Here is a 24,523-nt window from a genome sequence, read left to right as displayed (position 1 = left end):
TAACGCTGCCACCTGTTGAGAACCTGGCCAAGCAACGCTGCCTTTCAAGGGCAAATAAAGTCACTAAGGACTCCACACACCCCTGCCACAGCTTGCTCTCTCTCCTGCCCTCAGGAAGGCGGTATAGCAGCCTATAGGGTGTACTGTAGGTCAAAGCCTTCAATATAACAAAGTTGCGACACTTCCATTGACTCCCGTGAACAAACAATGGCGGCACATCCGGTATGTCAGGGTCGTTGAAAGGAGCTATTCCATTGGGAATGAATGAATATCTCAGGTGTTATAATAAGACTTTTCTACATGACTTATGGTCGTGTGCATAATAATGCATTTTCATTGAGTAATATATGTATGTGGAAATGCAGTTTATAGTCATTTTCATCGAGTATTTACCGTAAATATTAATGCGATCGCTGCTGTCAATCCCGTAGTAAATCAGGGACCGAGGGAACTACTGAGTCTACCCACTAACCACGTGACTGCTCTAATCTGGCTTTAACATGGAAGTCAACGGCTGTCGCAACTTTGAGATATCGATGGCTTTGCTGTTAGGTCTGCGCGGTTCTGCAACAGTTTTTTTCCAACTGCAATTACTGTTGAACAGCACCACACTGTAAACTGTGTGTATGGATGTGGGCGTGTGTATATGTGTATGTACGGATGGATGTGTGTTTGTGTGCATATGATATATATGAGTATGTGTGGGACATGTACTGTAGACACATGTATATTTCAATATCTCTCATCCTAAATTGCTATCTTATTTATATATATATTTTTTTTACAACATCATAAATTGTTTATTTTAAAACTGTATTCTTCTAGCTTCTGATGGTGTTTTATGGCTGTTTTTATGGTGGATATGCAACGCAATTTCATTCCATATACTGCACTTCTTGAAGTGGTTGTTTGGAATGACAATAAAAACTCTTGAATCTTGAATCTTTTTCATTGCAGATCCTAGTATCTATTTTTTTTTATTCATTTTCTTGATGCAGAATTACATTTACATAATATACATAGACATAGAGATCAGGTACTTACTGGAGAAACCATCATTCAAACTTAAAGTCCAACAATCACTCTCATCATCAAAGTTCATAATTAGATACCAAACAGCTGATTCAGTTTCCACGTTGTATGAAATGTCTGGTTTCTTCAAGTGAGTCAAGTCAGTCGAAAGAGGTGGTAATGGTGTCCTAAGAAGTAGACACAGACGATACCTCCGTTTTGGACACCTCTGAAGCCTCATCAATCTTCTTTCCAAAGAAAGTCTCCATAATGCATGCATTGAACTGAAATAAAACAAAATAAAGATATTATACAATGATAGTTGTAACAAAAACCTGGCAAGATCATCTGCTTGTGCTGCTGTTGAGAAATTGTTGAAGCTAACAATGGCAAGTTATTATTGTCTGGGTGAGGGATAGTATGTGTATTTATTTATTGATAGAATTGACGTACCTGCTTGTTCATGAAACAGTAGATCAATGGATTGTAAACAGACGAGCTCTTGGAGAAAAGTGCAGGAATGGTAACCAGACGGTAGTCCTTATCTGGGGTTGGATCGAGGGTGAAGTACAGTCCAGCTAGAGCATAAGGTGTGTAACACAAAACGAAGGACATCACCATCACGATGATCATCCGAGACACTTCCTTCTCTGCCTTCTGTGTCGATGCCGATTCAGCTTGTTGAGCTGCAACCTACCAACAAAAGTGGGTATACAGTTATTTGAAGCGGTACTAGTCATTTTAAGCCTGGAGGATCCAGGTGGAAACTGTAGAACAGAATGTGGAATACTGTAAACTGAATACTGTAAACTGTAGAAAACTGTAGAATAGGTCAAGAATATTTCTCTTTTCTGAAACAAGATGATCAAGAGAAAAAAAACCCACGGCTCTCAAGGCGGACAGAAGCTGCGAATATGAAAAGATGATGCAGGTGATGGGCATGATGAAGCAAGTGACCAACAGGAAATATGTGTACGTCTCCGAGTTATATTCTGTGCCCGTCGTGTACCAGTCCGGGCCACAGGAACAGCCTATGCCTTCAGGGATGTACCTACAAAAAACAACAATGAGGTGAAAAACGGTTTAAAAAGACAAAGTATTCAAACAACCATACAGGATTTGCATTTTGCATAAGTATCCTTTTGATTCTGAACGCCATGCGGGGGAAAAACAATTATTACAACACAAATTAGATTGATGAATCATTTTATGCTCCACCTGCTCCAGCCGAAGAAGGGAGGCGAGGCACATCCAACCCCCATAAACCAGGTGAAGGCCACTCCACCCAAGGCATGGTTCGTCCCAAATTTAAAAGATCCAAGTGGCTTGCAGATGACAATATATCTCTCAAATGCCAAGACAGCAAGTGACCATGCCGTTACCAAGCCTGCAAAACACAGAATTTTTTTTTTTTTTTTTTTTAGATTCCATAGGGCCTACTCAAAAAACACTGTTAGGAGATGATAACTAGCTAAACTATATTTTAGCTAGTGCAATGCAGATTTTTTTTTTTTTTTTAAAGCATGCATGAAAAGCATACACACATACAAGGAGGATACAAGGCATACAAATGTACAAATAAAGCAAAGTACAAACACAGAAATTACGCTTTTCCAATATACCTGCTACTGAGCCCATTGAAGCTTCCAGCGCACACATTGTGTGACCCAGAAAGTAATATCCTCTTAGGCTGGCCACGAACACTTGGCTGACTGAAAACACATCGAAGATGAACCCCGCAAGAGAGATGTTGACCAAGATGAAGTTGAGAGGCGTCCGCAGCTTCTTGTATTTAGCGGTGACAAAAAGCACGGTGAAGTTGAGTGGCGTTCCAAAGAAAAACACCATGCCCATGAATGCCGCTTGCAGGTAAAACGCCCATTTTGGAGCGATATGATACTGTGGGCCCTCAAAGGGACTGATTTTGGAGATGTTCTCGTACAGGAAGAAGTCCTTCGCCATCTTTACTGCAGTGTCCTGCTGCTGACCAGGAGAAGTGATCCATAGCAGCAGTGATGGGACTCGGCTTATATAGGGCTTTAATACAGCAAAGATCTTCTAAATCCTGATTATCTCGCAAAAGTATATGTTTGGATTAGGGAATACTTGTAATTCTCTGGTCTTACCTACACCTGCCTAATCCACTAATCTGAGAAAGGGGAAGGAAAGGATAAGATGAATCTGTTCCTGTTGTTTTAGAAGATTTGCTTGATGCTGTGAAACATAATAGTATGATTGAATGGATGTACACCAATACATAATGGTGTGAACAGCAAAAAGTATTTTTTGATAAGAGGCTCCAGGCTTTCATATTGGTTCTACTGTATGTTTATCATTTGTGTAAAGAAGAAAATGAAAATACACTAAGAAAGACAACCATGGATTGCAAGAAAAGTATATTGCAAGTATGTTGGTGGCGTGCTCTCCTTACGCCCTAATCCGGGATGTAGAGCTAAAATAAGAGGTGGGTAAACTAAGAATTCTGTGATCACAGTAAGGTGGACTGTGCCATATGTTATGGGATTTTTAAAAAAAGGCGTTGAGAACATGTTTGATGATGGTAGAGGAGTAACGTTTAGGCTATAACAATACCAATAGTATTATATGCTTCCTAGAGTGTTTATGAGTGTAGGCCTACATATTGTGAATGTGGACAGTGCAATTTGTTGAATGTTAAAATGTTATGAAAGTTAAAAACTCTTTTGACATGAGGATACACTTTTATAAGAGTTGGATAAACTCTATTTCTTAAATTTCAGAGGTGCAATGGTGTTTACTTGCGTTTAGCCTCCACATCTCTGACCCAAAGAGGTCAAAGGTCAAAGTCGGTGGCACACCATGTTTGTTTTCATTGATTCTATACCGAAAAGTAAAAGTTCCCACAGCACTTTACCTGACTCAAAGTTCGACTGAAGTGTAAAAAAAACCCCTAATATGGCCACATACAGTATATGTAGTCATGTACTATCTGAAACAGCCTTACCCCTATAACTCCTGCAAAATTTGTTGTATGTTATAGGCCTATGTTTAGAACAAATATGTGTTCACTACCTCACTAAAAATTCAAGTCTGCAACAGACATCCATTCTGTTTACATTATAGCGTAGTGTAGTCTCATTAGGCTAACCACAATATGCTTCAACTTACATTTATTTTGAAATATTGACAGTTCTGCACTCAATATGGATGAGTGACATGACATGAACACATGACACTGTCGTGACACACAAACCCTAACCCTATCCTCTATCCCTAACCCTAATCGTAACTCTACCCCTATATGACCTAAACCTAATGACACTGAATGGCAAAAGCGTTACATCATAAACGTGTTTATAATGTTTACGACATGTTCATGACTGTCATGTCACTCTTATGTAGATACCTTTAAGTAACAGGATATTCTAATGACTGTCAGAAAAAAATAAGTTTGTTTTTACATGGCTTAGGATATGTCAAGTAGGCTACCATCTACAGCCACATTAAAAACAATGAAATGCAGCTTCAGATTTTTTTGGATTGCCACCAGATTTCTGAATACTGAGGTGCCATGGTGATGCCATTGTTGGCTGGAGAGTATTGCTGAAATAGAAAGATTTTGTAGAGAGGGGGCTATTTGATTTTTAAACTACAGAATGGAAAATAAAGTTCTTCAACACATATCATATCCATCTGTGTGTGTGTGTGTGTCTGCTGACTTACAAACTGGTCCAATTTACATTAAAAAATGTCAGAAAAGGGTCAACATCTTGGTCCTTCAGCTGATGCCAGGGAGCTCTTGTAAGACATTTACATTTTACTCTGTTTACAGGTTTACAGGGTCAGGTTAGGTCCTAATCCACATATCTGGCCTTGATACCTGCTGTTGGCCAAGGAAGCTAAAGGCACAGGATCAACAGGAGTTTAATTTGATTGTTTGATGTGCAGTGTTGGGGAGTAACACATTACATGTAATTGAGTAACGAAATTTAATTACAAAATAAATGTAACAGTAATATATTACAGTTACTGGAGAAAAATGTGTAATTCAATTACAGGTACTTTATGCATGTAAAGAGAACTGTTTCCCTCCACAGCCATAGTTTGATACGGGACCTTCTGATAGGCTCTATCACGTCTACAACGCCATCAGCGTAGGTGCTACATGCCTGTCTGCAAACGTGTTATGATTAGCATTATATTATCCTCACAAAAAATGTGATTCAAATTCATGTATTGAATGCCCATGCTGCCTTGTGCGCTTGTACAGAACTGCTCAGCAGACATGTTTCGGCGTTCTGCCTTCACACACTGAGGAAGGCAGATCGCTGAAACCCGTCTGTGTGAATTTCTCCTGCAGAAACTGTGTGTTTTCTCCTGCAGAAACTGTAAGGTTGCAATAGCGGATAGGGACACTGGGGGCGGGAGGAAATATTACTGTTTTCGATGAAACTGGTCAGTCAAGCAAAACAACGATTTCTAAGCGATTTTATGACTATGAAAAAGTTGCATAGGGTCTCTTTAATGTGTGTGTGTGTGTGTGTGTGTGTGTGTGGAGGGGTGGGGGCGTTGTACTCAGTTGTATTTGCAGAAATGTGTGTCTTAAAATAGTCAGTAAGCTCTTCTGAGAGTGCATAACGCCAAGATTACGCCAAGAAATCCCTTACCAGAGCCATGTGGTATCTGCAACAGGTTTCCAAACACTTCAGACTACTTATGCAGGTCTTCATCTTCATTTTGCTTATTTCTGGATGTCACATGAAGCATTGCAGTCTGACCATCCATTTCCTTAAAAGCAAAACACTTGACTATATGTAAGGAAAGGTGTTTACCCCACTTTACAATATGATAAGGTCTTTACACTGCTTACTCATCTGTCTTACCTCCTGTAATCTTTGCTCCTGTAGTCTTAGGTTACACAGCGGATAAACAACTAAATAAATCTGTCTCTTAGGCAGACACTTATAATGTGTCAAGTGGATTTACATCTTAAAATCCGTCTTATCTTGGAAAGCCACACAGACTTTACATCTACTTATGTGCGCTCACATTGTTGTTGCCATTTGGGTCAGGCAACCGAGTGGCCTCTAACAGCCAAGCAAATTGCCATGACCCACGGAGCAACTTATCCTTGTCTGAACTCCCAATCCCTCCAATTTGCTCTAGCTGGCCATAATCTGTCCCTTGCAATGCAGACTCTCCACCATAGAGATGGACCTGTGCTCTTCTGGATGTTTATAAGATACGTTTTTTTTTATTATTATTTTCTATTTTTTTCAATTGTGTTTCCTGATCATGATCAGAGTGTCAACGTACGTGCACCAATAGTTCCTTACGAGAGCTGTCCACATTAACAGTGCTGAAATATTAATTCAAGACTCAAGAGATTTATTTGTCACTTGCATATTTTTACAGAAAAAAATTGTGAAATGAGGGATTATGACAGCAACTCCACCCTGTGCAAAGGGGAGAAAAAGGAAAAGTAATAGAAATACTAGAAAAGCACTCAGAGAGTGCAGAACGCCAACTGAAAACGTAACAGCTTTCTGGATCCAGACGATAATACGGATCACTCCCAAACCTTCCATAAAAAATGTCATCGAAATCCATCCATAACCTTTGGAGTTATATTGCGAACAAACAAACAAACAGACAGACAGACAGACAGACAGACAAACTAACAAACAAACCCTGATGAAAACATAACCTCCTTGGCGGAGGTAATAAAATAAAATGCCACTACAATAACAGTAAGTGAAATAAGAGAGGTGGTGGTGGGGGGTAAATAAATACAGCTAAATAAATGCTTTAATGGGCCTAAAATAAAGGGAGTGCTTGCTGGGACAGTTATGCATTCTTGGCCTGTGGCTTTCAGTTGGCCTTAAAGGTATACTATGCAACGTTTTTCAGTTAATCAATTCGTTCCATACTGTTATATTTGATTAAATGAGTCATTACCGGTCGAACAGTGTTTTTTTTGGCCGCTCTAGTGGTCTGTAGCGGTAAAACCGCACTTGCAACTTCAGGAGACACCGGGCACGCACCCATGCTCTACTCCAGGAAGTGTCATGTAAAGTCTCATGAAAAGGTACGGCAGACTGACCGATTGAGGAGTTTTGTCAAATATACACGCTAAAGCTGTAGGGGAAGCTCTGCAGAGAAATATGCAAGCATAAAACGAGCGAAAATGAAAAGTGAAAGCGAAACCGGCGATGAAATCGCCAATCCTGCATAGTATACCTTTAAATGGATATTCCGCCATTTTTGGAAATAAGCTCATTTTCCACCTCCCTCGAGCAAAACAATTGATATTTACCTTTTTCCCGTTTATCCAGCCATTCTGCTTGTTGTCTATGATGACTATTTTCAGATGCTGCATGATATCACTGCGCCAATGGTACGTTTGCAACTTGCCTTAATTATTACGCCAGATGAGAGTGTCGAATCAGCCTAGAAAAACTTTCATTTTCAGTTGGTCTTATTGCACTTTCTACCTTGAGAAGAGACACGTTTTAAATGGGAAAATTAACGGAAATCTTAGTCACTTTTAAACATGATTCTAGCTGGCGAGATGCTACTGGTCTAATCCGTTTTAATGATCCATGCTAGGCTGAAGCTAAAAGTTGTATCGCCAGACTGACAGAATGGCTGGATGAACAGGAAAAAGGTAAATATCAATTGCTTTGCTCGAGGGGAGGTGGAAAATGAGCTTATTCCCAAAAATGGCGGAATATCCCTTTAAGAGACAGGTGCTTTCCAGAGGGCAGCCATTTAAGAAGATTGTGGTGATGATGGTGAGTCTTTGAACCTGATTTTCTTTGAACCTGACCTGCAATGTCTGGTGTGTGACTGCAGGTAGTTTGTCCTGCCAACTCTCTCAGCACATCTGATCAGTCTGTACATAGAGCTGAGTTTTATCCTGAGAGCTTCTATTTCCGTTCAGAAATAACACCCATATGAAAAAAAAATAGAAAAAACGTATACTGCCAGCAATGTGTTTTATATACAAAACTTGTATGATTTACTCTTGAAAGTGGCCCCTTTCTCGTTTTTCTCATATACAATGTCATACACAGATTTACTAAGGATCTTAGAATGGTTTAACTGTCATATAAACATCTATCAGGATTCAGATAAAACATTCAAAATTGTGTATGATTTGTCTATTTCTTTTCCATATGGGTTGGAAGCTTGTCCCATATAAGACCATTATAAGATCCTTAGTAAATCTGTGTAACCTGAAACATATAAAACTTTGTAAACTGTAAGGGCTATGACATGTATGAGGAAAACGAGAAAGGGGCCACTTTCAAGAGTAAATCATACAAGTTTTGTATATAATACACATTGCTGGCAGTATACGTTTTTTTTCATATGGGCAGACAGAGTAGACGGTCCTCTGCATCTGTGGATATTCTGAATTTCCTCACCGTTCTAAGTTATACAGGTGCTGTTTGACCTTTTTTCACTTACTCAAAAGTATCTGGAGCTGCACGTTCTCTCTGCAGGGGCACCCAGTGCTGGAATGTGATGAAATTCCCAGATTCCCAGTGCTGTAATGTGATGAAATTCCCAGATTCCCAGTGCTGGAATGTGATGAAATCTCTGCATCTCTCGTCAGTTTTCCCACTGGTTTAGAAACATTCAGTTCTAGGCTGTTTTGCTTAGACTGTGTCAGTGCTTCAGCTTCTTTCAGTGGGCTATGTCATTGTTGTTGTTGATGAGTCCCATCACCACTGTATCATCCTCAAATTTTACAATGGTGTTGGAGCCGTATGACTGTGCCATCATGAGTGTAATGAGAGTAAAGCAGGTGACTCAGTATGCATCCTTGGGGAGCACTGCCATTGAGGGTGATTGTATTTGAGGAGCAGTGCCTAGTCCTCACTGCCAGAGACCTGTCTGACAGGAACAAAGATCCTTAATTATTGACAAGATAGAGCAACGTAATGCATCTCTATGGGAGCAAAATTCGAACAGTTCCGGTCTGCTTAAAGAGGCGTGTCGCAAATAGGGATGGCGAAAACTACACATTTTCTTGACCGACCACCGAGCCCCATTAGCCGGTTGAAACCGGTTAGCCGATTCGTTTAAAATATGCTACGCTATTTGAAATAATAGCCACGCAATTTCGCAACTCTGTCACATCTCTCTGTCCCCCGCTCACACACAGCCCCGGCGCCGTCCTTTCAATCACGTCACTTTTTTAAAAGTCCCCTACAGCGCGAATCATGAGTCCCGCAAACCAAGGAGCTTGCAAGTAAGTGGAGGACAGATAATTTCGAAATGGTTTGGGTAGGCTATAAGGTGATCGCGTTGCAAATAAAGGCGTTTGTCTAGCGTTAGAAGCTAATTTGAAAAAGAAATTGCCGCGGCTCACTTAAGAAAATGACAGCTCCGAAGAGACGGCGCTTAGTTAGAGGTGCTAACAATAATAAAGAATGATCATCATCATTACCTTATTTGTTACCATTGATGACCCTTCCTGAAATGTATATGTAATGTATTTCCAAATCTAAGCCCATCTTATGCGGAAAGTTGCCAGATTGCAACACGAACCAATGGATAAACATCAGACACCTCCAGATTGCAAAAGACGCGTCAGCCAAGGCAGAGCGCTCAAACCTTGTGCCAAATGCTTTTATTGGTTTATTAAGTAGCCTAGCCTACAAGCAGGCGAGTTATGCAAATTTTAGTGTGAGGTATGTTAACTTCACACAAAAAAGATCTTGGAATGAGATGGCTAGCTGTAGTAGCACTTAGTCCACTGTCTATAATAGCCTAATTTAGAGATCGTTTTTTTTTTTTTCTTTTTAACCGACTAGCGAAAACTTTGATCGGTTGACGTGGATACGGTCAACCATCGGTCAAACAGTCACCGGTTAACATCCCTAGTCGCAAAGACGTCATAGTGGGATATCGATCTCTGTCAGATTGGCAAGCAGTTCAGTCGAATGTTAACAGGTCTGCTTAAAGGGGGATTTAGCCCCCCCCCCCCCCCTTTGCGAAGACAGAACGCGGAAATGATCGAACGTTTGCGCCTCTCGCTCCGCTTTAACCCTCTCTGACAGGAAGCTGAGAACCCAGGAGCAAAGAGATGGGCTAAGCCCAAGGTAGATTAGCTTTGTGACTATAGTTTGGTGTGCAGTGGTGTTAAATGCTGAGCTATAGTCAGTGAACAAAAGGCATGCATAATTCCCCTTTCCTTTATTCAGCTGAGAGATAGTGGTGTGGAGGGGAGGACATACTGTATGGTATCATCAGTACTCCTATTTGGTCTGTGGGTTAACTGAGATCTAATGAGCCAGGTGAGGGATGATCAGATAATGTCCTCCACAAGCCTCTCAAAACATTTCCTCACCACTTTCAGGTTACAGGCTAAGGGTATGTAATCATTTAAGCTGTCAGGATTGTTGTCACCTAAATCAACTAAATCTTCTTTCAGGGAGATCAACTGTACGGTAGTTGGCACGCCATAGTTCATAACAGTTCTCCTTAGACAAGAGAAATGTCACGTCAATCAATGAGGAGAGGGGAAGACGAAACTGAAACTTGTGATAAACAGAAACAGCAACACCTGCAAACATAAAACAAAAATACAGTTGGAAAAATGCAGAAATGTTTTTACAACAAGACCCTCATTATAGTACCTTCCTGACTTGTTGATGCTGTTTATTGTCATTTTGTAAATTGTTGGTGAGGTAGGAAGTAAGTTAAGGTGTTGGTGAGGTAGGAAGTAAGTTAGGAATCTCTGATTAATGTGATTGGTAAAGCTGAACTAATTATTTCAAATTTAGAACCTTTCCAGGTAGAGTTGAACTTCTGTTGGTCATATCAGGGGGGGGGGGGGGGCGCCACCTTACAGCTGCTTTGGACCTACATGATAATTGACTTAAAAATAAAAATAGAACAACTTTGATCTCTGCATATGTAAGGGATAAGGGCCGACGAGGTGACCGGTTCGATGGAAATAATGGCTAGATGGAGGTCTAGAACTCCGGCGACGTGCAAAGCACTTTTTTTCATTTCTCTTCTTAAAGCAAAGCTAAGGTTTTTCCTCTGTCGCACCCAAGAATGCTATTTGTTTATCCAATGCCAGCTTTTCAGCCGTGGCCTACTGGTTAGGGCTACGAGGTTGTGGCCTGTTCGATCCCCGACCAGTTCCTAGCTGAAGTGCCCTTGAGCAAGGTATACCGAACCTCTCACTGCGCCGCTGTATGAAGGCAGCTCACTGCTCTGGGTTAGTGTGTGCTTCACCTCACTGTGTGTTCACTGTGTACTGTGTGTGTTCACTAATTCATGGTTGGGATAAATGCAGAGACCAAATTCCTTGTATACGCAAGTATACATGGCCAATAAGGCTGATTTGATTTGATTTGATTTGCAAATAATGATGTCTACAGACAAGGCAGAGTATGTTGCATGATTTTATGAGTGATGTATTGCGACATCGAAGCAAGTCAAACTACAGATCCGCTACCTGACCTGGTAAACTTACATAGAGTGGTCATAGCCGATAGAGTGTCGTGAAGCGAAATGAAGAAGTGCCGTTCACCCTGTTACAAGTTGATGAACCACTGAAATGATTTTGGAAACATTATTTTCAGGTACAAAAAAACTTTAGTGTTGCTTTAATATTTCTCTTCCTTCTCTACTGCATTGCACTATTGACTTTTTACTCTTTGTAAAGTGACCTTGGGTCCAGGGTTGCTGCTATATGTAAATGAATAATGTTGTAAATGCATTATTATTTTTATTATTATTATTATTAACAAAACAATGTGGTGCTGCAATTCACATTATATTTTGACAGATATCGGTATTACAGTTTTTCTCCATTGATTTGGCTCATTTCTTGAAACAGAAATGACATTCTCAAAACAACATGGACAAATCTCCAAACCACTTTGCAATTGTCCACAACAGAACTGCATTTCTCATTCATTTCATCAAATTGCAATTGTCTTAGTACTGTACATGTCTTAATATCGCAGTACATCTTTGCAAATGGTTAAGTACAGGTAGCCTACATTTAGCACAATTTTCAAGTGAATAGATCTTGTTGATCTAAACTGATTGTCGATTCAGTCGGTTGTTCTCTGCAAAATATCTCAGCATCATTTCATTGTATAAGTCATCAAATGCACAATAGTCTGTTCAATTGTCAAATTGAGTCAAGAACATAATCATGAATGAATACCATATATGAATCTATTGGAAGGAGGAGTTTTACACATCTCAGATGACCAATAAATCAGGTTGTGAAACTCCAGCTTTATGTACTGTAGGCTACATTTCATTTTGCTGTTTTTTTTTTGTTCTTGTGTTTATATTTCAGTATATTATGCTGTATACATTTTGTTTTTACTCTGATGTATAAAAGTTACTTTATGTGTCTGAATAATAATGTTTACAATTTCCTTGGCAGTATGAGTGCAACGTGTGATGTCAAACCTTGCTCTTACCGTAAAAGCCTATTTTTGTTGTTGTTGTTTTATACACATTTGTATTCTGTTAGCTAGACAAAAGACTAGTACAGTAACCATGGTCAATGAAGGACTGGCCTAAGACTGAGAGGTGGACATCAGGGATATTTCAATGGCCTTCTGCTATAGTGACAAAATATCTAAACATTTTGACTTGGCAATGCATTTTGGGGGCACTGACTATTTATATGAGCAAGAAATTTAGTTTTGACACATTTCAAGTCAAGTCAAGTCAAGTCAAGTTTATTTATATGGCACATTTCACAGAGGTCATTCAATGTGCTTTACATAAACAAAAACCAAACAGTAATTATAGCAGATAAAAGCATAGATGGGCAAAGAGTAATAGTAATAATAACAATAATAATAATAATAATAATAATAATAATAATAATAAGATCATAATAGAAAATAAAAACAAAGCACAAATCAAGATCAAATCAATAAGGAATAATTAATATAAAAGACTCAAGATGGAATAATTAAGAGACAGTTAGCAGAAAGCATCTGAGAACAATTTGGTCTTAAGTCTAGATTTAAAACAGGCTGCAGTTGGGGCCTTTTTAATGTCATCAGAAAGTTGGTTCCAAAGCTGAGCCGCATAGCAGCTGAAAGCTGCTTCGCCATGTTTAGTTCTAACAGCAGGTTTTACTAAGAGGTTTTTCTCCTGAGACCTTTGACACAGTTAACTGTTTTGGGAGGGATTAGCTTTTGCAGGTGAACCATAATGTTGTGCTGAACCATCCAGGCTATTTTGGCAAAAGCAGTGGCAATGTGGAAAACGTCCGGTCTGTTTCAAGAAATGAGACAAAGCTATTGAGAAGGATCTTTGCAATGTTGTGGCACTTACTCTTTATCTGAGAAAGGAATTTAGTTGAAGCATGAATTAACAATTTTGGGAGAGATAGGCTAGCTTTTGCAAGTGAGTAGCCTACAGTAAGTCAGTTGTGCTGAACTGCAAGACTGTTCTGCCAAATGATAGAGTTTTGAGAATGTAATTTCGGTGTCAAGAAATGAGCCAAACCAATGGAGAAAAACTGTAGCCTAACTCCAAAAATTCACACAGAACAAAAATCACATAGCCTATTACACTCCTTTTGGCAATAAGCCTCCCCCTAACAGTTTTTTCATAGCAATTCATGGGTTTCATCAGATAGGCCTACCTTTCCACAAGTGTAATCAAGCACCTAGATGCAGACTTCATGGTTTTTGAATACATTATGAAAAGGACCTGGTGGTGGTGTGACCCATGAATAAAGCAAACAAACGTGGCTAATTACCTGCGTGTGAACACGAAGTTGAACCATCGGGGAGAACTAACGCTGGAGAAACGGCTAGTAATATCGCCTTTGTACAGTACGCCTACAATTTTAGAACTCGTAGGCTACCAAATGCACAGGCTGGCTAACTGGCTGGATGCTGATATCCGTGAAGGTGCGGTGCCATCTGCTGCCCATGTTTTAAGTTGCACTGACTGTGATTGCACATGCTCCATGGCCTCTGTCAACATCTTGGTTTATTGTCAGCTGTAGGCTACATTCGAATTTTCACAAGTGTAATTCATTTTTTTGAATTGTGATGAATATATGCGTCCTTGTTTGGTAGCCTATGAGTTATATAGATCACAGACAGACAAGTAACTATCTGATTGGACAGTAGAAGATAGTTTGTTCTGCGCGCTAGCATGTTAAAATGTAACAGGCAGGAAGTGACGAACCACACATGCGCTTGCTCTACCAAAACAAAGCGGTAGCAGAAGTTGCTGGCTTTCACGCGGCGACTGTCTCATTTCGGTGGCGAGGAAATTTAACACTGGTCTAATGTCAGCCGCGATTATATTAACAGCTGTGCTCGGTGGCGGAGTTTTACTCATTGCCCGTAGGATATTTTCGAGGCGCAAATCGGTGAAATTGCTTTGCTTCCCTACCGCAATGATGCGCGGAAAGACCATTATTGTGACTGGAGCAAACTGTGGCATTGGGAAAGCCACTGCCACCGAGCTGTTAAAACTTCAGGCCCGTGTGATCCTGGCGTGTCGGGATCTAGGAAAGGCAGAGGAAGCAGCAGTGGAAATCAAGAAAACGGCTGGCCCTGACCAAGGAGAGGTTGTCATCAAGCATTTGGATTTGGCGTCCCTGAAGTCGGTTCACAGTTTCTGCGAAGATATTATCAAGGTGAGCCTGAGACACTGACACATCAAACGTTTCTTTCAGCTAGCGCGTCAGTTGGTAAACGAACACAGTTTCAGTCTCAAGTTAAACGCACGCCTATTAATAAGGGGACCAAGCATATTTTGACGCCTGTGTTGACCAGTTGATGTTGTGTAACTTAGGTCAATGCAGACTCCGTGTTAAACAGGCTGAATAGCTCCCCCCAGTGTTCTGATGGCTAGATCAATGGGCTATTTAGGAGATCCTCAATTTCACTGAACTCAACAACGTCATGTAGAAAATGACAATGCCATGTATGATAGAAATTAGAAAGTTGCACTTTATTGATGGACATTGTTGAAAACAACTAAGCGACTTAAAACTTTTCAGTGTAGCGTAGGCTATAAGTATATTTCAGTTGTATATGTATATTTCATTGTATGGTTTATTGCACAATTTTCAACCCAATCAAGTGAAAAATAAGAATTGGGCTAAGAATACACAAGCAATATTGCAAAAATCAAGAAAAGAATCAAGCATCAAAATGTCATAAGCATTACTATTTATATATAGCCTATTAAGATAGATAGATACTTTATTGATCCCCAAGGGGAAATTCAAGATTTAATTTAATTTATTAATTGGATATGGATAGTATTCTGCATAGAACCGTAGGATTTTTCAAGGTTTAACGAATGCAATCATTTTTTGTTGTTGTCGTTGAGAAAATCCGACATAAACTGGGAGGATTGAGGTGGCATGAATGACTGAATCGCAATGGTCTCGTCATTTTAATGTACAATTGATTCATTCATTTGGAAGATGAAACCGAGATGTAGCCTAAATCAAAACCATCAACTTATGAAGTACCCTAATTAATTCTCACTGATGTCTCCCTATCCTTGTCAGGAGGAGCCCAAGATTGATGTGCTCATCAACAATGCGGGCCTCTACCAGTGCCCTTACACCAAGACCGAGGAAGGCTTCGAGATGCAGCTGGGTGTCAACCACCTCGGCCACTTCCTGCTTACTCACCTCCTCCTCGACCTCCTGAAGACGTCGGCGCCCAGCCGCATCGTGGTGGTCTCCTCCAAGCTCTACAAGTACGGCCACATCAACTTTGACGACCTGAACAGCACCGTCGACTACAACAAAGCCTTCTGCTACAGCCAGAGCAAGCTGGCCAACCTGCTCTTCACCCGCGAGCTGGCTCGGCGGCTGGACGGCACAGATGTCACTGTCAACGCCCTCACCCCGGGCATCGTGAGGACCAACCTCGGCCGACACGTCCGCATCCCGTTTCTAGCCAGGCCCCTGTTCAAACTGGTCTCCTGGATGTTCTTCAAGAGCCCACTAGAGGGCGCTCAGACGCCACTCTACCTGGCCTGCTCGCCGGAGGTGGACGGCGTGACCGGGAAGTGCTTCGCCAACTGCGAGGAGGAGGTGCTCCAGCCGAAGGCCACCGACGACGAGGCGGCCAAGAGACTCTGGACCCTGAGTGAGGAGATGGTCGGACTGAGAAAGTGAGGGACGCCGTCCACCACAGGCCTCATGGACCATTTAAAGCCCAGAGCTGTAAGCATAGCTTTGAGAAGATTTGAAAGGAGTGTCCACTTCTCCCCATTTTCAGGACTTAAGTGCATGTAAATGGGATTATAATATCATCTTGTTGTGATTTAGTGATTTTTTAGCCCGGGTTTACTGCTGGGTCATTTTAAAGCAAATCATCATGTACTGTAAATTAACGAAACGGACTCCATGCTCTGATGATAACGGCACAAGCCTGTGTTAGACACCCTCATATTTTCACACTATCTATAGATCTGTTATTATACCAGGAGCTGGTAGCTTTGATGTGAGTCTCTTGGAGTGTTTGAACTTGATCTGGACTGTTGAGAGGTGCTGTTGCAGCAGTTTCTGTTGCTGTACTTGAAATGGTGAATCTGGTCACATATTTGTGACTTCTGTTTTGTAAGGGTGCCAAAGAGTGTGAATTTGTTTGCGAAATCACAGCGCATAAGAAAGAACTCCGTCAGGTTGGTAGTGAGACGCACTGTTCTCTGAAAAAAATAAACTCAAATGGCTCGCATGAATATTTTACAAGTACCCTCCAGAATAATCGGGATTCTCCTCCCGGCCTACGATTGCCTCCCTTATCTCCGGCAGCTGCTGTACTAGTTCAGCTGTTGGCCACTCATAAATAATCGGAACTGGCCTCATGAATAATTAAACAGGGCTTCTGACGGCTTGTTCGGCATTAGGCCTAACCCAGTGTGTCTCAACACATTTAAAGTTTGTTGGTAACTTTGATGCTGTACAGTATTTTAATAACACCACCCGTCCATGGTTCTGTGAAAAAGAAGTTGCATGCTTTCCCATGTGACATGATCAAAGGGAGAGCTTCTTTGTATGTGAATGTGATGCTGCTACTGTTGCATTGTTCTCAGTTATTTTTAACTGGTTGAATAAAAAGAGAGAGAGAGAGAGCGAAAGAATTAGGCTGTGGTCATGGTCTGCGGTACACATACACTGTAGCTCTTTTGAAGCCCCGGCACGCAATCGAAATTTCGCCGGAGTGTCCAGGGTTTTTTGCGGCAGGGGCTGCAGAGATGGCTTGTTTTCCTAGCTGACGTGCTCGAGTGGAGTGTTTTTGAAGTGTAAATGCAGGTCCCGCTGCGTCTGGTGTGGGCCGGTGAAATTAAATTGACATTGTTGAGAGTCAGTGGGGGAAACGTTCAGCAGTCAGAGCAAAGCTGCGTCCCCTTATTTTATTTTCCACAGAGAAGCCTCCCTTTGCGGAAGCAAACAAAAAAAGGCGTTCTGTTGTGAATCTGAGAGCAAGGTGCTCATTAATAGAGCTGGTGCGTGCCCCCCCCCCCCCCCCCCCCTCTCCTTAAAAAAAAGGCGTGCTGCAGTGAATTTTAACATCATAGTCACCGACCATGCTGTCCAGTGCAGTAACACACTGAGACCAAGGTGCTCATTAACAGAGATGGTGCTTCCTCCCCCATACACCCCCCCCCCCCCCCCCACCACCTGTCCTCCCCAAGTGAATTCAGTGGGGGCATTACTTCCTCTTGTTTTTGTGTTGCTAATCTGGACTGAAGCGGAGTGATCCCTGTGCTGCGCATTAAGGCTCCACACTGCTGCACCAGATTGCTCTCCCAGAGGACCCATCGCCGTGCGGTGCCCCAGTTTGGGTGTAAACAAGCTCCAGCGCTCCACAGATTCCATCCAACAACGCTTAATTAAACAGCCGAGTCTGATTTGGAAACATCCCCGTGTTTGTGCGTGCGTGTGTGTTTGCGTGTTTGGAATGGCACGCCCCAGGAAGTCCGCTGAGCACTGCCTGCCAAAATGAGACCGGCTATGTCGGCATGAAGAGAGAGAGAGAGAGGAGAGAGGAGAGAGAGAGAGAGAGAGAGAGAGAGAGAGAGAGAGAGAGGAGGACAGAACACCACTTTGGTGCAGAGACAGCCATCTTGCGCTGTCTTGTGCTTTATTGGGTAGAGAAACATACATCAGAAATATAGAGTCATGCATCATGGTGTCAGTAGAAATGAGCTCCCAGCTGATCAAGGGGAGAGGAAAGGGGGAGGTGGGGGGAGGACTGTTGGGGGAAGAGTCTTGAGGTAGAGTGGGCCAGGACTACTCGGAATAGAGTAAAGAAAGAAGTCTTCACAACGGAATAAAATACCAGCAACTCAACACATTCAACCAGTAAGAAAAAAAAAATCGCATCAAAACAACTCACAGGTTTCGTCCAGGTAATAATAATAAAAACATCAAGTCCGATTTTTTTTTTTTTTTTGAAACCACAATTCATCAAATTAAGCTGAGATGTCCATCAGGGAACCGGAATTAGAGTTCTTAAAATTCCACGGCTAGGTTTCCTTTAATGTTATCCCTTGATAGATGCCAGTATAGCATATACTAAATTAAATTAAACAAGTCTGTGCACATACAACACTTGACAAACCATAGTAGGCTCTCTTGATTACCTGAAAAATACCTCATTGATTCACATTCAAGGCAAAACATTTTTTTGTTGTTGTCTTCTTCAGTTAGATTACTAAGAGAAATGGAATTATAATGGTCTGCGTAAATGCTGTCTATGACCACTTACTTATCTACTGTAAGGCTCTTGTGGAAATTGATTCAGATTACCAGCAGCCAGCACACACAAATACTCTTTTATCTGACTTCTAAGTCTCCACCGCCTCTGTTGGTCTTAGCTTTTTCTATTTGATTATGAATATAATTATCACAGTTTATATTAGTCTAGGTTATTTTCCTAAGGGCTTAGGGGCTCTTGAAAGAAAAATAATAAATATTCGATCCCATACAACATTTAGTGATATTAATATACTTGTTTTGTTCAGTGCAGCTATGGTTAAAATATAGTTGTAATATATCCATAATCAAAAGGACTTTTTTTTTTTCTTTTTTACATTTTTTACAGATACCTCCATCACATCACAAGTTTCAAAATCATGTTACATAGCAATTTAACGGGTGTGTATTAAATGTGACACACCTTTGTTGACATGAAAGAAATAAGTTGTAATACGTTGGGATGTGTTGTCCCAGATATCTGTCATGGCTGAAAAAAAAAACACCATAAAGTGTCTTTGTAATGCTCTTGCATTGCAGTAGCAATGCAATGCTGCTATAGGTCAAGCATTGGTCATTGGGGTGAGAGGGTCATCCGAACAGGTGGACCTGAACTAAGCTGGGAGAGATTCAGCTGTAGAAGGGGTGAGGAGTACCTGATGCTAAGCCTAGTCCTCTCCTCAAGACCATTCAGATCAGTCCAGAAGCTGTGCGTGAACAGAGTGACAGACCCGGGAATACATTCGTGAATAGTTACAAAAATACTGCAACAGAGAAAGAGAGGAAGAAGAACAGAGGAAAAGAGAGTGAGAGATACAGAGAGAGAGAGAGAGGGAGAGAGAGGGAGAAAGAGGAAAGTGGTGAGAGAGGGATATGAGGAGAGAGAGACAAAGAGAGAAGCAGAGCGAGAGATTGTGATGGAGCGAGAGGGATAGATATCAGGAGAAAAAGAGAGAGAGAGAGAGACTGAGAACCTTTTGTGCCACAGTCTGCCCTTAGACTTTCCTGACTCAGCAGCAGAACATTCCCCTCCATCTTATCACCCTCGGCCCCCATTGGCGCCTAACCCGCTCGGAGCTCCACACTCACTCACTCACTCACGCCACTTAAAAACCCAGTGGGAGGAGGAGTGGGAGGAGGAGGAGGAGGAGGAGGAGGGAGCGCTTCGCTCTGGGCCGTCCCCCCTCAGTTGAGCAGCGTCCCGTACAGCTGGGCCTTGGTCAGGCTGTCCTTGCGGGTGAGCCCCAGGGTGCCGAATTTTTGGTACTGCGGATGCGGCTGGGCGGACAAGGGCCTCTGCGGGGGGGCCCTCTGCGGCGAGCTGCCGTGGCCAGCGGCGTGGGCGGGGTGACCGGGGTGACCGGGGTGGACGCCGCCGTGCGCGTGCATCTCGGCCTGGTACATCTGCAGCTCGTGCTCGCCGGCCATCTCCAGCGCCGCCTGCATGTGCAGCGACTCGGTCGAGCTGACGGGGCTCACGTCCGCGTACTCGGCCGCCTCCGGACCGACGCCACCACCGCCGCCGCCGCCGACGCTACCGGCTACGGACGCCGGCCCCCCGTGACCGCCGCCCTCCATGTCCTTGGAGCTGCCGCCCGAGTGGTAGAGGCTGTGCTCGGACTCCTCCTGGCTGTCGTCCTTGGCGGCGCGGTAGAGGTGCGCGTGGCTGTGCGCCTGACGCATCCCGGAACCGCCGCCGCCGCCGACGGAACCACCTCCGCCCCCGCCAGGGCTGCACTCGGGGCTGGGCGAGGAGAAGCAGATGGGGTCGACGCTGGACGTGGCGATCAGGTGGCGGTGGTGCTGTTGTTGTTGTTGCTGTTGTTGTTGTTGTTGTTGTTGTTGCTGCTGCTGCTGTTGGTGGTGGTGGTGGTGGTAGACGTCGGTGGTGCCCTCCTGGAAGCTGCTGTAGAGCGGCCCCAGGCGGATCTTGGCCGGCCGCACGGAGAAGTGCTGCTCGGAGAAGCTGTAGGGCGAGGCCCGGCCGGGGCTGCCGCGGTAACCGTGCGCGGCCGCCGTGTTCAGGTCGTCCATGCTCAGCTGCCGCCAGCGGCCGATCATCAGCTCCTCGTCCTCCTCCTCCTCCTCGACGACGTCCTCGTCGTCGTCGTCGTCGTCGACGTCGGGCGCCAGGGCGCTGCTGCGGCGGCTGTCGCCGTACGCGGCCACGCTCGGCGAGGACGACGGCGGGAGCGGCTCGTACGGCTCGCTGTAGCACGAGGACATCGTCCGGCTGTAGACCGGCGAGCCTCCGCTCCCTCCTCCTCCTCCTCCTCCGACTCCGCCGTTCTGGCTGTGGAGGCCGAGCTCCTGCTGGAAGCCGTGCGGCACCGTGGAGAAGGCCCCGGGGCTGTCGCGCTCCCACGACGAGTCGCTCTTGTGCTCGTAGTCGCCGCCGGCGTCGCGCCAGTCCATGTAGAGGGTGGCGTGGTGGTGGCGCGAGGAGGGCGAGGACGCCCCGCTGCTCAGCGGCCCCTGGCCCTTGCCGCCTCCGCCGCCGCCGCCTCCGCCGCCGTCCGACCCTCCGCCGCCCGAGAAGCTCGAGTACGAGCTGGAGCCGCCGCCGAGCGACGGCACGCCGAACTTGCCGGCGAAGTGCTCCCCCGGCTGGCCGAAGGGCCCCGGCGACATGCCGCCGCGCAGGAGGACGTCGCCCTCGTCCGGGTTGCTGTCGGTGGAGTTCTGCGGCCCGTAGAGCTGCGCGGCGTGCTGCCTCTGGAGCTGCAGCTGCTGCTGCTGCTGCGACACGCCGCCGAGGCCGATGCTAACGCCGCTAACGCCGCCGCCGCCGATGACCACCGTGCCGTGGACGTCCATGCTGGGCCGGCGCTCGCGCCGTCTCTCGTCCGGGCAGTAGAGCGCCGTGTCGCTGCTGTACAGGTCGGACTTGTAGGTGCCCCCGCGCAGCCCCAGCCCCAGCCCCCCAGCGCTAACGCTAACGCCCAGGCGCTCGCCCACGCTACTGCCCATGCTGCCCAGGCTGCTGCCCAGCAGGAAGGCCTGCTGCTCCTGGGGCTGCGGGCTGGGCGAGCGCGAGGCCTGGCTACTGCTGCAGGCCTCGTCCGGCTTCTCCAGCACCTTGGCGATGACCGAGGTGGGCACCGAGTCCGAGTACGGCGAGTGGCACAGCGGGGCGGTCTCCATGTGCACGCTCACCCGCTCCTGGAAATCAGCAGGCAGCTGAGGGAGGGAGGGAGGGAGGGAGGGAGGGAGAGAGGGAGGGAAGAGAGGAGAGGAAAGGAGGGGGGAGAGATGGAGAGAGAGAGGGGGAGAGGGAGAGGGAGACAGGGATATGAAGAGAGAGGGAGAGAGAGGGGGGGACAGCAAGAAGAGAGATGGAGAGAGAGGGGGAGGGAGAGAGATGGAGAGAGAGAGGGAGGGAGAGGGGGGAACAGCAAGAAGAGAGATGGAGAGAGGGGGGAGAGAGATGGAGAGAGAGAGGTGGGGCAACAGGAAGTGCAATGATGAGGATGGGAGGAAGATGAAAAGCATAAAAAGAAAAGATGAAGAGAGAAGGATGTGTGTGAAGGAAGTGGAAGAGAGTGAGAAAGAGAAAGCTATGGGACCTTGGCACACATTGATTCAGTTATACATTAGAAGATATAACGGATACGGAAAACACACAAGGAATAAAACATCAGTATTTTACACAAAAGAAAGAGAAAAAAAAGAAAGCAAAGTCCTTGCCACTAAATGGAAGTACTGTATGTCGTAGGGAGAGAGAGAGACCTTGGCGAGAAGCTGTTTTGAGACGCACTGCACGGCACTGCCACGTGCCTCTGCCACAGGTCTCAGTGTGTGCACGGTGGCACAACGGTGGCACAACGGTGGCACAACATTAGGTCTGAATCCTCTTAACATCACCTCCTCGCTTTACTTGTCAGATCGCTCACCATAGCAACAACAAGAAGTAAATTGCAACTAATTTCCAAAGGGAACATAGCTAATTATAGCCCTATGCCAACAACAGGAGCTGGTTCCAGAGAAAATGATTTCATATGAAAGCCAGCAACGCTGCGTAAATGTTGAGCATGGCTTGCCACAACTTAAACATATATATATATAAGTAACGTTTATGGAATGGAGGATTTCAAATGTTGCTGGTACCAAAATTTAAATGTGTTCTGAATTGCTAATGGCCATCTGGCTGTGTTGAACATACCTCATAGACCTTCTATCTATAGTCTTCTTTTAGTCACACCTTGTGCGCATGATTTAACAATCCACCTGTTTCTATTCTTCATGGTCGAAGGTCGAAAACTATGAGGGAAATAAATCGCTATTACCTAATAGTATAACGAGGCCTGATGAGTTATATCTCAATGGATGTGCCAAAACACAGACACTGCACAGAGATATATACGTATGTTCATATTTATCTGTATATTTCTCAAATGCCAGGCAGGATGCCAGTTTAACTCCTCTGTTATACCACCAAGGACTGGCACGGCACCCGCAACTAATGCAGTGAGCATCGGCGCCAGGCTGTGTTGGCGTTTGTGCGTCTCATCAATGCCCAGGCAAGCTGCCTGCTTTTAAAGAAACACATGATGCTTTTGGCGAACGAGACAGGGACCTTCGCGATCATCAGCTCTACAGTTTTATGCCTCCCGCCTGATGCATTATTCATTCGGCCCCATCAACAAGCTGTCACCCATCCATCAAGAGCGCCGTGCGTCTTTTCAGACGAGTTTCAATGGGCGAGTTCAATGTCACTCTGTAATTCATTCGCTCATTTGCATCGCACTAGAAGAGAGGGCCTGTGTCCCTGTGATATATTGTGAAGATGATTATGGCATTGTTAAGCGTAGCATCTCCGAGCTGCCCCGAAACTGGTGATTACGCATTACCCTGTGGTTAATCCACAAACTTCTGAACAGTCTCACACCCCGCTTTTTTTTTTTTTTTTTTTTAACGAACAGTGAAGAGGCGACAGGAAATGAGTGGGAGAGAGAGATACGGAAAGTGGGTTCAGGAAATGACCTCAGGTCGGGCTCGAAGCTGTGGGCTTGAGGGTCCGAATTGGATCCGTGCGTGATACGAGTGCGGCTACCTGCGCCGCCGCCTCCCTGTCTAGCACCTTTCTGATTGCAAGCGAGAGAGTGAGTGGGCTGTCCATTAACAACGGCAGATGCCAACACAAGGTGGTATGTCCCAGCTTTCTGTACCAAGCAGAGAGGGTTAGAGCGGAGTGAGAGGCGCAAACGTTCGACTATTTCCGCGTTCTGTGTTCGCAAAGGGGAGGGGGGGGGGGGCAGCGAAATCCCCCTTTAAAGGAGTCATAGAACGCATTTTTTGACCATTACAAATTGATCTTTGAGCCTAAATAATGTCATATGTAAATTTGTGGGGCTGAAAACGCCCCAGGAGCACTGCTAGATCGCCTAATACAAGGTCATAAATAAGCCTTGCAATGAAACAGTTTGTTTTTCCCGCCCACTCAGCAAGTTCATGAATATTCAAATGAGATGCGCGCTGATTGGTCTATTGGCCGATATGTCCTGAAAGTTGATTGGCTCATCCACCGGTCTGAAGCTAGAGCAAAGTGAAACTACGTTTACTGCTGGTAAATAAAGCCAAAGTCTTTGATAAAGCTATCAACAATGGATTTAAATAAGGAATACAGCCGTACATGTATAAACCGAGTCAGAAGAAGGTTCTGACGAAGATGAAGTGCAGCAGATTCCCCAACAGAATGAATGTGTTAGATTGGTAAGTTTTATCAGTACATTTCTTAGTATAGTAACTCTCCAAAGTTAGCTGTAATAACGCTAGCATTACAAC

The 24,523-nt window shown here is 44.4% G+C and overlaps 3 protein-coding genes across 3 annotated transcripts in view; 1 reads left to right on the top strand and 2 right to left on the bottom strand.

The window, feature by feature from the left end:
* Window positions 1-1,199: 1,199 nt before the first annotated feature.
* Window positions 1,200-2,973, bottom strand: LOC134097649 (ultraviolet-sensitive opsin-like). Its single transcript, XM_062550579.1, has 5 exons — window positions 2,634-2,973; window positions 2,230-2,398; window positions 1,897-2,062; window positions 1,465-1,704; window positions 1,200-1,295 (listed from the first exon to the last, which is right to left on the bottom strand). The coding sequence occupies exons 1-5, from the start codon at window positions 2,971-2,973 to the stop codon at window positions 1,200-1,202; spliced, it is 1,011 nt and encodes a 336-aa protein (XP_062406563.1).
* Window positions 2,974-14,193: 11,220 nt separating this feature from the next.
* Window positions 14,194-16,290, top strand: rdh14b (retinol dehydrogenase 14b). Its single transcript, XM_062551008.1, has 2 exons — window positions 14,194-14,650; window positions 15,536-16,290. Exons 1-2 carry the CDS (start codon window positions 14,297-14,299, stop codon window positions 16,151-16,153), a joined length of 972 nt encoding a protein of 323 aa, XP_062406992.1. The 5' UTR covers window positions 14,194-14,296; the 3' UTR covers window positions 16,154-16,290.
* A 1,846-nt stretch (window positions 16,291-18,136) lies between these two features.
* si:dkey-174m14.3 (uncharacterized protein LOC563117 homolog) overlaps window positions 18,137-24,523 on the bottom strand; it is a 17,783-nt gene continuing 11,396 nt past the window's right edge. The window contains exons 6-7 of the mRNA XM_062550279.1: window positions 21,539-21,919; window positions 18,137-21,454 (exon numbers count right to left, since the gene is read on the bottom strand). Coding sequence (XP_062406263.1) covers window positions 19,925-21,454; window positions 21,539-21,919 — 1,911 coding nt within the window. The 3' untranslated portion in view covers window positions 18,137-19,924. The remainder of the gene's footprint in view (window positions 21,455-21,538; window positions 21,920-24,523) is intronic.

The sequence above is a fragment of the Sardina pilchardus genome, chromosome 12 (assembly GCF_963854185.1).
Source record: "Sardina pilchardus chromosome 12, fSarPil1.1, whole genome shotgun sequence".
NCBI classification, from domain to species: Eukaryota; Metazoa; Chordata; class Actinopteri; order Clupeiformes; family Clupeidae; genus Sardina; species Sardina pilchardus.
The sequence above is the reverse complement of the archived record's forward strand: the minus strand, read 5'-3'. Positions and strand labels throughout refer to the sequence as shown.